The following is a 13808-nucleotide window of genomic DNA, read 5'->3' on the forward strand; positions in this document are numbered from 1 at the left end:
CATTTTCTTAACAAAGGAAATGGAGTAAGTTTTATTAATTCAGGGATTACAGTAGATTTTCAAAAGGAGTGCGGTGCATTTTATTAACTGTGGGATCATTCAGCATTTTATTAACTGAGGTGCACTTTATTAGTTGAGTGAGTATCAGCTGAGAGTACAGTAGTTTACTTAGTTGAGGGAGGCCAGTGCACATCATTAAGTGAGGGATGACAATGGAATAATTAAACTGAGAAAATGCACGACTGTATTCATTCAATAAATAATTATTAGTAGCAATGTTTTATCGGATAAGGATGTGCAGTGCACTTCATAAACTAAAGGATTCAGTGAAATTTATTATAATAGATGCAGTGCAGAGGAATTTTCCCTATTTGTCACATGTACATGGAAACATACAGTGAAATCCATTGTTTGCATCAGATCAGATCAGCGAGGATTGTGCTGGGCAGCCTGTAGTTATTGCCATGCTTCCAGCCCCAACAGAGCATGCCTACAAGTTGCTAACCCTAACCGTACATTTTAAGTGTGTGGAAGGAAACCGGAGCACCTGGAGAAAACCTACACGGTCATGGGGAGAATGTACAAACTCCTTACAGCAATCGGAATCAAACCCCAATCTGACAGCTGGCACTGTAATAGTATTACACTAACCATTACACTACTGTGTCACCTTACTGTAATGAATAATGCATTTGATTAACTGAAGGATCCCAGTGAGACTATGTAAAAGAATCTATATAAGGAATTGTTGAAACATAAAGAAGAATAACAAAAAGAAGTTTTCTCAACCGAGCTTCTGGGATTCAGCCGTCCAGACAATTTCCAAGTCAATTCATCAGAGTAAGAACTTTCAAAGGTGCTAATAAACTCATAATTTACACCATCAAAACAAATTTACTGTGAAAAGTGGTGATTGTGACAAGTTCATCAATTCGTCTGACAAATATGGAGATTTAGGCAAAAGTAGCACAACTGAAAAAGTAGTAAATGTCGTTGTGTAGCGGTCAGTGTGACACTGTACAGGTTGGGGCATTCTGGAGTTCAATTCCACCACTATCTGTAAGGAGTTCAGGTTTAAGATGGGTGCTACCAAAGATGAGTGTCAGTTTCCTGGCAGTTCAGAAAGCAAGAAATACAATTAAGTACTTTATTAATAATACTTTCCCTGTGGGAAATTGTGGTAAGTGACCACCGCAAACAATGAAAAGGTGAGTGAAGACGAGGCTGACCGGAGAGTCAAGGCGTGCAGGTGCAAGATGGAGTTGGAGTGAGACTGAGCCATGTTTGGGATGGAGTCACGGTCAGAGATGGAGTTACGGTCAGAGATGGAGTTGGAGCGAGCAGAGCAGAGGAGTTTTGGAGCCTGTCTATCTGAATCGATAGCAAGGCTGGATTGATCTAAGTGCTGGGGCGATTTGGAAAGGTCGGATAAAGGCCAGAACATGGCAACAGAGTCCAGGCCCAGAATGCATCCACGTGACGTAGCCCAGGTACCAGTGTGAGAGACCACCCGCTGATGTGACAATTTAAACTCTGGGCTGGATGGATCAAAAAGTTCCAGTGTCAGGGACCAGAGGCAAGGGTTGATCCAGTTCTACTTGCTGCTCTGCAATGGTTACTCTGTACTCTATGGCACTGAGACTGAGCTGTGGTCTGCTCAAGCTGTCGTGTCTGCGACCTTTGTGACAATTTGCCCTGATGTGTGATGAACTAAGGCTGAGGTTGTGATCCTGCTCCGGGTTTCATGAACGTGGACTCACTTTAGTTCTGAATGCTGTTGTTTGCTTTTATTATTTGCATGACATGTGTTTTTTCTCTTTCTCTGTGCATTGGGTGTTTGTTAGTCCTTTTTTAAAATGGGTTCTTTTGGGTTTCTTGTTTTGTGGCTGCCAGTAAGGAGGCAAACCTCAAGGTTGTATCACTCATACATACTTTGAACTTTGATTTCCTTCAGGTGCTCTGGTTTCTTCCCACAGCCCAAAGATGCACCAGTTAGAAGGTTACAACTGGTCATTGTAAATTGGCCAGCTGGTGGTGCAGTGACATCAGTGCCGGACTCTGGAGCGAAGGTTCCCAAGTTCGAACCCAGTCGGGCCACTCCCGGGCAAGCTTTCCATCTGTGCCAGATTGAGTGCCAAGCTCGCAACTCAGCCTCGTAAAAAAAAAACAGCACTGTGAGAAGGAAGTGGGGGACCACTCACAGAATCTTTCCTCCAAGACAACCACTTGAAAAAGTGGTCGCTGAGGCTCTGCCAGAGTATGGCACACACACACACAAAAAAATCCTTGATGTGCCCCAGTAGCACAGTGGCCAGCACAACACATCACAGTACCACCGACCTGGGTTCAATTCCTGCCACTGACTGTAAGGAGTTTGTGTGTTCTCCCTGTGACTGTGTGGGCTTCCAGTTGGTAGGTTAATCAGTCATTGTAAATTGTTTCATGATTAGGCTAAGGTTAAATTTGGCGTTTGAAGGGCCAAAAAAGACCGATTCTGTGCTGTATCTCAATAAAATAAAAGCAAAATGACATGAGGAGAGCTGTACAAAACATTAAAACTTTTACATTTGAGCGATTATAGCTGGTTAAGAATGGTGTGTCATGAGCTATTTGGTCACTATGATCTGTTTGTTATACATAATATTGATTGAGGAAGAAGAAACAAATTTAATGCACGAGGCTTTGATGCAGCTGGAGAACTCAGAGACAGGGTATCAGCAAGAACTACAGTAAATAGAAAATTATTACATGAAGATGTAGAGTGAATCTTATAAAGTAAGTGAATATCCGTGGCTGAATTTGGTGAGGTAGGAGATGTTAGTAATTGCACACTTGCAGGGAAAGGGTTTGTTAACTGTGTTAACGGGAGTTATTAATGGGTAGAGTGCAATGGATTTTTTTTTTACTTGAACAAGTGGAGTGAGTTTTATTATCTGAGAAACCACTGGCTATTTTCTTAACTGGGATGCTGTGAAATTTGTTCTGAGTATCTGACTTCTCTGTAGGAATGGAATAGATTTTATTGACTGAGGAAATCCTTTTGGATCTTAGCAATGGAAAAATTTCAGTTCATTTTATTAATTGAAGGAGTGCCCTACATTTTATTAACTGAGGGATTGCTGTGGATTTTGTTCTGAAAGAGAGGAATGGATATTATCGACTGGAACGACGAAGTGGAAATTATCAATGTAAGGAGTTCTATGGACTTTATTAACTGAAAAATGTATTGTTACACATTTTATTAGCTAAAGGGAAGCAGCAGGATTTGTTGAGTAAATGAATACTACATATTTTTTATTAACTGAGTGGAGTGAATTTTATAAACCCAGGGAATGCCGTCAACCTAATTAACTGATGGAATGTATTTTATTAACTGAAGGAGAGTCATTGGCTCAAAAAGAATGGTGAAGGAGACCAGCTGAGGGAGTGCAATGTATGTTTCCAATTGTGGGTGTACAGTGAATTATATTAACCAATGGAGTTTTGTGGACTTTATTGGATAATATAGTCTTCTGTAGTTTGGTAATTTAGGAGAACATTGTACTTTATTAGCCACAGGAATCTTTTATGTGGTGCTACAGCACAGAAATTTGACCAAAAATTCCATGCCGACCTGGCCTTCTGTCCAGTCCCATTGACCATAGTACTCCACACCCCTTCCGTCCATGTACTATCCAAACTTCTCTTAAATGTTGCAATCAAAACATTTAAATGTTGCAATCGAACCTGGATCCACCACTTATTCTGGCAGCATGCTTCATAATTGCACCACCCTCTGAGTGAAGATGCTTCCCCTCAGGTTTGCTTTAAATATTTTACCTTTCACCTTTAATGTAGACAATGTAGACAAGTATGAGATGCTGCACTTTGGGAAGATAAATCGGGGTAGGACTTACATAGTGAAGGGTAGGGCAATGAGGAGTGTGATACAACAGAGGGATTTGGGAATACAGATCCATAATTTCTTGAACGTGGCATCATAGGTAGATAGGGCGCTAAAGAGAGCTTTTAGAACATTGTGTATCATAAATCAAAGTATTGGTACACGAGCTTGGATGGTATGTTGAAGTAGCATAAGACATTGGTGAAGACTAATTCGGAGTATTGTGTGCAGTTCTTGTCACCTACCTACTGGAAAGCTATCAATAAGTTTGAAAGAGTATAAAGAAAATTTATAAGGATGTTTCCAAGACTTGAGAACCTGAGTAATAGGGAAAGTTTGAATGCGTTATTTATTTCTTGGAGCTTAGGAGAATGAGGGAAGATTCGATAGAGGTATACAAAATTATGAGAGCTGTAGACAAGGTAAATGCAAGCAGGCCTTTTCCATCAAGGTTGAGTGAGACTAGAACTAGAGGCCCAGATCCCGCTGCAAGCTTTGATAGTCTTCCTTGTTGTGCATTACACTTGCGTATCAGAGTCATCCACAAACTTGCTGATCCAATTTACTGAACGTCCAGATCATTGGCACGGATGACCAACAACAATGGATCCAGCAGCAACCCCTGTGGCACACTGTTAATCACAGGCCTCTGGTGAGAGAGGAAACCATCTGCTACCACTCTCTGGCTTCTTCTGCTAAGACAATGATGAACTAGTATTGGGGATTTCATTAGTATTGTTTTACCCACTCATTGGTGAGGCCTGCACTTCATGCCCATCACTAAACTTCTCATGCAATTGCACTAAGCTGCCCTGTTGAACCACAGAACTCACAATGATAAAGGGCACATCCAGAGCCTAGTTAGATGGGGAGCTCCAGCATGATGAAGGAAATTGTAATGATTTGTAAAGGTGCAACCCTCAGTGGGGAATTTGCCGGAAGTGGCATTTCTGGTCACTTGGCCCTCCTTGGCAGGAAAAGCCATGGATTGGTGGGGTGTTTTCAAAGAAACCTGGCAAGTTGTTGATATTCTCCTGCCCATTGTCTAAGTTGTATCATGTTATATTTACCTGTTAACCCTGTTATGTTAATCTACCATTGCTAATCAACACCTCAGTATCAAAATCCTCACCCTTGTTTGTACCTTCCTGCATGGGGATGGAGAGGTTGATCCTACAGATTTACAGCCTAATTTAGATGAGAGTTGAAGCTCAAAAATAGGACATCAGCTGGCTGCATATTTTAGGACAGGAATTGATCTCCATTCTTGTGCAAGTCTGTGCTAACCAATTTCACCCTTCACCATTGTACAATACAGAGGTTTTTTTCAAATGAATTAGATTTATTCACTCACTTCACCATCTTCGGATTCCAACTTCAGTTCCGTTCGACAAACTGCTTCCATGTTACCTGCCTCTGCTTCAATAATGACTCCTTTCGGTGCCTCCAGTATAAGCGAGCGTGTGGGTGATTCTAACCTAGGGTCAAAAAATGACACTGGTAGTTAGTGTTTATCACTTGTCCTTCATCAGAGAATTGGTGATGAATACATCTTGCAAACTCTCACTTGACAATCTACTTTAATGAGATAAATTCATTGGTTACAGTTTTTATCAAGGTTGGCGGGGGAACCTATCAGTCACAATGCTAGATGATGGATGCATAACATGGATAAGGTTTTTTTAAAATTTGTTTGACAATATGTTGATTAGAAGGTAATGTTATGGTAGCAGGTGGTTATCAGATAGGTACAAATGATTGAATAATATGATACATTCATAGTCATACGAGTCTCCATATTTACTTGAATGGGTAGATCTTCTTCTTAAGAGCAAGTAATATTCCCAGGCTGTTAAACTGTCCGAACTGAAGGTGGAGAAGGCCTATTGAAACCTGTCTCAAATCTGAATGCTGGAAGAAAGGACAGCCAAGAGAAAGGAATGCAGATCATCTGATTTGAGTTAATTCAGTATCTGGTTTAATATCACTGGCATGTGCTATTAAATACGTTGTCTTTGGCACCAGTCCATTGTGATACATAATAATAATAATAATAAACCATAAATTACAATAAGTATATATAAAAAATAAATTTAGAAGTGCAAAAAGAGATTTAAAAAGAAGAGTGAGGTGGTGTTCATTGTCCATTCAGAAATCTGATGGTGGTGGGAGGGCTGGGGTAAAGAAGCTGTTCTGAAATGTTGAGTCTGTCTTCAGACTCCTGGACCACTTTTTGAGGTATTGTCTTTTGACGGTGTTCTCAGTGCTGGGGAGGCTAGTGCCCATGATGGACTGGCTGAGTTAACAACTTTCTGTAGCTTTTCCAATCTTGTGCAGTGGCCCCTCTATACCAGATGGTGACGCAACTAGTTAGAATGCTCTCCACAGTACATCTCTAGAAATTTTCAAGAGTCTTTGGTGATATCCCAAGTTTCCTTGAACTCCTAATGAAATATAGCTATTGTTGCGTCTTCTTTGTAGTTGCACCAGTACTTTTGGCCCAGGATAGATCTTTAAAGATGTTGACACCCAGGAAGTTGAAACTGCTCACCCTTTCCATCGCTGATTTTCCTCAGTGAGGACCAGTGTGTGTTCCATCGACCTGCCCTTCTTGAAGTCCACAATCAATTCCTTGGTCTTGCAAAGTTGACACCACTCAATCAGCTGATCTACCTCGCTCCTGTATGCCTCCGCATCACCCTCTGAAATTCAGCCAGCAATAGTTCTATCATTGGCAAATTTATAGATGCCGTTTGAGGTGTCTACCCACATAGTGGTGCGTGCAGAGAGAGTAGAGCAGTGGGCTAAGCACGCATCCTTGAGGTGTGCCAGTGTTGATTTCAGCGAAGAGGAGATGCTATTTCTGATCCGCACTGACAATGTCTCCCGTTGAGGAAGCCAAGGATCCAGTCACAGGGGAGGGTAAGGAGGCCCAGGATTTGGAGCTTGTTGATTAGAACTAAGAGTATCATTGTGTTGAACACTGAACTTTAATCAATAAACAGCAGCCTGATGCACGTGTTGCTGTTGTCCAGGTATTCTAAGGCAGGAGAGCCAGTGAGATTACATCCACTATAGACCTATGTGGCAATAGCCAAATTGCAGAGGGTCCAGGTCATTGTTTATGCAGGAGTTGATTCTGGCCATGACCAACCTCTCAAAGCATTTCATCACAGTAATGTGAGTGCAACTGGGTGATAGTCACTGATTGGATAGTCTTGCACTCTGCTTTTTTTGGACACTGGTATGATTGCACCCTTTTGAAGCAGGTAGGAACCTCTGACTGCAGCAGTGAGAGATTGAAGATGCCCTTGAACACTCCTGCCAGTTGGTTGGCACGGGTTTTCAGTGTCCTGCCAGGTACACCATCAGGGCCTGACACCTTCAATAACTTTAAAAGTATTTAATTGTTTTAAAGTGTGTGACAGTGTTTTTCGTTGTTAAAATTAAAAGAAAACAAAATTGCTTTGATTTTCATTTTGCAATAGCTCCTGAGTGTTTATTTTGTGGAACTCAAATACATTTAGAAAAAGAAAATGACAGCTTCGTAGTCAGTGGGTCTCAGAGCGGAGCTCAACAGCTGTCAACACTGTTAAGTGCTGGGCGCTTCCAATCAGTGCAAGATGGCATCTGGGAACATAGTGTGGGGGAAAAAAAGAACATGGTCAAAAGCAGACCAGTCAGCTCAGATAACCTGCTACGCGTCTGACGATCTGCCCTTATGTCTCCTAGCAGGCAGAAGCGGAAACTCTGATTCTGACTCAATGTCCTCCAAATATCCGGACCTGCCTCTCAGCTTTTTGCACTACCTTACTTTACCTTTTCTATTTTCTATTTATGATTTATATTTTAAATTTTTACTATTTACTATCGATTTGTACTCCAGGGAGTGCGAAGCGCAGAATCAAAAATCACTGTGATGATTGTACGCTCTAGTATCAATTGTTTGGCAAAAATAAAGTATTGCTGTTGAGAGTGTTGGCAAAATTGTAAAGGGGAAGGCTCCCCAGTGGTGCCGAGAAGATAAATCCTCTAATATGCAAGTGAGCATCTGATGATCTGCAGGAGATCCAGCAGCCAATCTAGGACGCTACTTGGCAGTTAGTGCTGTGCCTGCCTCACAAGGGAAATAACTGAGGGGCACACAAGCTAATACATTTTGTGGCCTGGGGAAATAGAGTGCTGGTGGCAAGTGCACTGTTCTGACATCCACAAGAATGATCAATGCCAATATCCCATCAGGATTTTCTCTTCTAATCATTCCTCCACCACTTTCTTTAATTAGAAACTCAAATGGTTCATTTATGTTCATTGGAAGACACCTATCTACTTACTTGTTCTGATTTAGTGTTACTCCACAATGACAGAAATATGTTTCATCTGTGTTCATTGGTGACTTAATGGCAGTACGCTTATCTTTGAGTGAGTAACTTATAGGTTCTTGAACTCTCACATTAGTCATACTGAGAATACACTGCACTTCTCAAGGCACTTTTATTCAGGTCAGATATTAAACCAAAGCTCTACTTGCTCTCTCAGGTAGACATGTAAGATCCCTGGTACAGTCTGGAATTGCCCCCATCTCTGCACCAATACTTAGCTCTTAATCAGGTCTTCTAAAAGTGTTTATCTGGTCAATGCCATATTGCTTTTATTTTCTGGAATCCTTCTGCGCACAGATTGGTTGATGTGTTTCCTATGTTATGAGACATCACATTTCAAATATATCTCTTAATTTTTAATTTAATTTAGTAGGCATCCGTTAGTCTTGTGAGACCATGGATCTGCGCCTGGAAAGTCTTCACTCTCCAGGGCGCAGGCCTGGGCAAGGTTGTATGGAAGACCGGCAGTTGCCCGTGCTGCAAGTCTCCCCTCTCCACACCACCGATGTTGTCCAAGGGAGGGGCATTAGGACCCATACAGCTTGGCACTGGTGTCGTCGCAGAGCAATGTGTGATTAAGTGCCTTGCTCAAGGACACAACACGTTGCCTCGGATGAAGTTCGAACTCACGACCTTCAGGTCGCTAGTCCAATGCCTTAACCACTTGGCCACGTGCCCACGTGCCCATTTAATTTAGTACTTATGGCATAAATGATCTGAGGCAAAATAATTTAAATAAAAAATAGTAGGAATAGGCCATGTAACTCAGTATCCTTCCTCTGTTGTTCAATAAGATTATGGCTGATCTTTTAACTTGGTGCCACTTTCATTCAAACCCCACCACCCCATCCTTTGACTGTGTTAATGCTTAAAGATAAATCAATCTCTGTACAAAATTTATTCAATAACTTCAAATAGCCGAGTGTCTTCAGCGCTCTTAGATGGAATATTCCAAAAGGCTCACTACCTTTTAAGTGAAAGAGTTTCTCATCTCTGTCATGAACTTTCAGACTCTAATCATTGGTTCTAGACATGCTAACTGAGAAAAATTAATTATATACCTCTCCTGTCAAACCTCTTAATAACCTTGCTCCTTTTAATGAAATAGTGGTGGCACAGAAGTGTAGTGGTTAGCACAATGCTTCACACTAGCAGTGACCCGGGTTCAATTCCTGCTGCTGCCTGTAAGGATGTTCTTCCCCGTGACTGTGTAGGTTTCCTCCAGGTGTTCCAGTTTCCTCCCAGAGTCCAAAGATCAGTAGGTTAACTGGTCATTGTAAATTGCCCTGTGATTAGGCTAGAGTTGCTGGATGGTGCGGATCAAAGGGCTAGAATAAAGAAATAAATTCCTCTAAACTCAAGAGAATATTGACCTGGTTTGCTTAATCTTTCCTCATTCAACATGCTCACTAACCAGGATTCAATTCTGGTGGATTATCACTGCATTCTTTCTATCACAACTATATCTTTTTAGGTAAGATCACAAGACCTGTACTCAACATTTCAGATGCTGCCTCAACAAGGGACTATAAAATAAGAGTTAGACATCTTTATTCTTTTACTCAGATCCTCTTCTAATAATGGACCATTTGCCTATAAATATATTATATAATTGCAAACCTATTGATACCTGAAAGTAATCTTCTTTAAAGAGCCCCAACTTTTTACAAGTAAGGGGATGAATGAAAAAAAATTCACCATCTCCAGGAAGGAATGAAAAGAAACATGAGTAAGAGGGTTTCGTCTTTTATGTTACTGCGAAGGCTAATTAATATGGCTTCTTTGTTATGTTATACTTAGGAATGCTTCTTTGTTATGTTAAATGCTGAGAAAGTTCTTCCCGCTAGCAGTTTGTTGAATCACGTTACTGATAAGAGGATGTTATGAACCAATTGGGATAGTTGTTATGGTTTAGGTGTATTTGAAGATACTGTATGTGCGGGGTTTTGGGGCAGAAGGCGGGAGAGCGAGACAGAGGATGGACCAGGTGCTGTGATGTCCGCTAACAGGGTCGGACCCCGAGGAGGGCGTTTGGCGAGGAGATGGAGACGGACTCGTGTGGAGCGTCTGGTCGACCACCGTTGTTGGTCCCAGGCAGCCGGTCGAGGTGGTTCGAGGGGTCGCAGGGTGAAGAAGAAGGTTCTTGAGCTCCAACTGTTTTGCGCACGAAGAGATTGAACTTTGATAAGTGTGGCGCCTTTTATTTTCCTTTTATATTTTATTCCCTATTAATTATATAGTTCCAGCAATATCTATAAACTGTAAATCATTTAATCGTATCTGGTGTATTGTCTGTTATTTGGGCAGGGTGGGGTACATCACACAGTATCCAAACAAACTATTACCCAGTTTGGCGGGGCCGAGGCTGTTTCCCTAGGCGACAGCGACCCAAGCGACCCTAAGCGTGGCCAGGGGGGCTGTATTGTGGGGGCTTGTCCAGGATTGGCTCTACTGGAATGCTGTGTGGGTGCCCTGTTTAAATCTGTAATGTGTGTCTCTGTGGGTTATTTGCTGGTGATTGCTGTATGCATTGTGGGTGCGGTCTTTGTTCGAGTTCAGGCTGGCATTGACGAGTTGGAGGTGGCATTCGGGGTTGTCCATGCAGTTGGGAGAGAGAGGAAAGAGTGGTCTGATTTGGAGGTAGGGTCTGCGAATAAATGTTCTAGCTCTGGCAGGCTCTGCCTGCCACTTGGGATAGTGTCCACCCCAAGAGGGGCGGAGGCGTGCGAGACGTGGGCGGAGCGGATCTCTCGGTTGTTAGTTGAGTGGCAGGCTCAGTTGAGGGAGAGCGACAGGGATTGGTTGAAAGTTTGAGTAGGCGGGCTGGTGACGGTGTTAGAGCTGTCAGGTTCACTTACACCGCAGTGACAGCTGTCAGTTATTTGAAAGAGGGGGGAAAGTTTTCAGTGTGTCTTCTCTGGCTAGGAGGGCGGCTAAATTGCTTGTAGTGCCAGGGGGATCATTTCAGGGGATCAGCTGTTCAGCTGATCAGAGAGGGGTCGGGAAACTTAGTGGAGGCCCAGTGGGGGAACGGCTTGGGGTCTCTGGGGAAGCACGTTCCCAGCAATGTACCAATGAAGTTCTGCAAGGAAAAGACCCTATTCTTGAAGGCTTAGAGGGGCCACGCCCCAGGGTGTCGTTATGGATAGAGGGAAGCGATGCTAAAGCCATCCTCAACCCCGGGGCACAGGTCAAGTTGTTGTACAGTTCGTTTTACAACCGGTGTCTGAAGCATTTACCCTTGACAACCGCAGGGGCACCGGAGATTTTGGGTACCAGTGCCAGTAATTATCCAGAAGACAATGATTGGTTAATGACCCTGGAGTTTATGGGGGCATTGTCTGGGCACCCAGCGTGTCGAGTTGCTTCTGAGGACGTGTGTAGCAGCCTTGAGCCAGTACCGAATTTAAATGAGACCCAGCGGTGGTACGGCTTGGGGAGAGTAGCTGAGGGTGAGACCCTCTTAGTAGGCGCTCTGAACTACCACGAGGGAGGGGAGTTGACCGCTGAAGACACCTCAGTGAGAGAGAGGTCGCGGCAACTGGACCCTAGCGGCGTGGAGTATGAAGGCAGCGTGTGTGTGGATTATGCGATGTGGTTTAATGTGCTGGATCTGAGGAGTGGATGTTGCCAGATCCCGAGGAGTGCTGCTGTTGAGCCAATGACGGCCGTTATTAGTTCCCTAGGATTCTTCCGATCCGAAAAGATGCCCAAGGGCATATCCGGAGCCCCTGCATCCTTCCCGCGGGGAATGAGGAAGACCATGGGGGAAGTGAAGGTGTGTGGAGTTTTGGCGTATGTGGATGACTGCCTAGAGCTTGGATTCGCCTGGAGGGACGATGAGGCGAGGCGAGTGGCTGAGCCCGGGCGACTGAAGTGAAGTGTCAAATGTGGAGGAGTTTTTGGCCGGAGGAGTTTGGTGCAATGTGAGAAAATTGACCTGACATACCAGTTGAACTTCCTGGTGTTGGAACAGATGGTGGTGGACCTCGAGATGGAAACCCAGGTCGTCAATCTGAATGAGACACAGGGGAGAGAGGGGATTTGCACCGCTGAACTGAGTGCTCAGAAATGCCGGCCGGAGACTGAGTGCCGCACTTGTGGGACGACTATTGCAGACTTGGAATTCACGCTCGTCAACATGGAGAAGGAGCAACGGAATTCCGAGCCGACACCGCGGTCATGTACTGATGAATTAATCCAGCGAGAAGAAACAATGACCCACCTTCGAAGGGATCAGCAGAAACTCAAGACGTTGATTCAGAAAAGATTGGAAGACTTACAAGTTGGGGAAGATCAAGGAAGTGTTCTGACTAAGGCCAACAGAAAACCGAGAGCCTAGGGAGGGGAGTTTGACTACACTCCCGAGGAGGTGAAGAAATGGAGGATAGATCTCGGAAAAGGGAGGCGGACGCTTGAAAGGAACCTGAAGATGACTATCGCGAGTTTAAATGAACTGAAAAAACTGAAAGTTGACCTGGAAGACGTCTGCAGGAAGAAAAAACTGGAGGCTGAAGGGGTAGCCCCGGCTAAATGTTTCAGTTTGGAGAAACTTAAACAGCAGCTATCGATCGAGGGAATGAGGAAGAATACGGATTCGAAGGATGATGTGCTGGCATGTGGTGCATGCTGCCTTTCGCTAACTTCCCCGTGATTGAGGAAGAGTCCTTTGGCCCTTCTCCCACTGGGTCAGGTGTAGTGGGGAGGGCTAGCTGTGGGCAGTCTGAGTTATGGCAGGACCAGGAAGGAAAAGAAGTGGGGCCCCGGACACGAGACAGGGGGCTCCGAGCTGTAAAGGTGGCCTGAGTGAGAGAGGAGTTGGTAAGCAGGCCCGAGGTATCCCTAGTAGTGTCTGAGCCTTTTGGGCTTAGGTGAGGGGATACGGAGATCTCGGAGGGTTACGAAGCTCCCAGATAGGTTGGCCTATGTAGCGCCCGTGGGACGGGCGTAAGGTCCACTGTTTGGGGAGCACTGTCACTGTGCGTATCTGTGTATGTGTGTGTTGTGTGTCTGCAGGACTGGTTGGTGAGTTATTTAGCAATCATGAGGACATGACTTTATTTGGTGGGGAGAGGGGGTTTCGTCTTTTATGTCACTGCGGAGGCTAATTAAAATGGCTTCTTTGTTATGTTATACTTAGGAATGCTTCTTTGTTATGTTAAATGCTGAGAAAGTTCTTCCCGCTAGCAGTTTGTTGAATCACGTTACTGATAAGAGGATGTTATGAACCGATTGGGATAGTTGTTACGGTTTTGGTGTATTTGAAGATACTGTATGCGCGGGGTTTTGGGGCAGAAGGCGGGAGAGCGAGACAGAGGATGGACCAGGTGCTGTGATGTCCACTAACGGGGTTGGACCCCGAGGAGGGCGTTCGGCGAGGAGATAGAGACGGGCTCATGTGGAGCATCTGGTCGACCACCGTTGTTGGTCCCAGGCAGCCGGTCGAGGTGGTCTGAGGGGTCGCAGGGTAAAGAAGGTGGTTCTTGAGCTCCAACTGTTTTGTGCACGAAGAGATTGAACTTTGATAAGTGTGGCGCCTTTTA

General features: G+C 44.1%; 1 protein-coding gene across 3 annotated transcripts in view; it reads right to left on the reverse strand.

The window, feature by feature from the left end:
* sgcd (sarcoglycan, delta (dystrophin-associated glycoprotein)) overlaps positions 1-13808 on the reverse strand; it is a 210243-nt gene that overhangs the window by 11763 nt on the left and 184672 nt on the right. For all 3 annotated transcript variants that reach the window (XM_063053191.1, XM_063053190.1, XM_063053189.1), the window contains one exon: positions 5238-5361. In XM_063053191.1, the coding sequence (XP_062909261.1) occupies positions 5238-5361 (124 nt within the window). The remainder of the gene's footprint in view (positions 1-5237; positions 5362-13808) is intronic.

Source organism: Mobula hypostoma, chromosome 7 (genome assembly GCF_963921235.1).
Source record: "Mobula hypostoma chromosome 7, sMobHyp1.1, whole genome shotgun sequence".
Taxonomy (NCBI): domain Eukaryota; kingdom Metazoa; phylum Chordata; class Chondrichthyes; order Myliobatiformes; family Myliobatidae; genus Mobula; species Mobula hypostoma.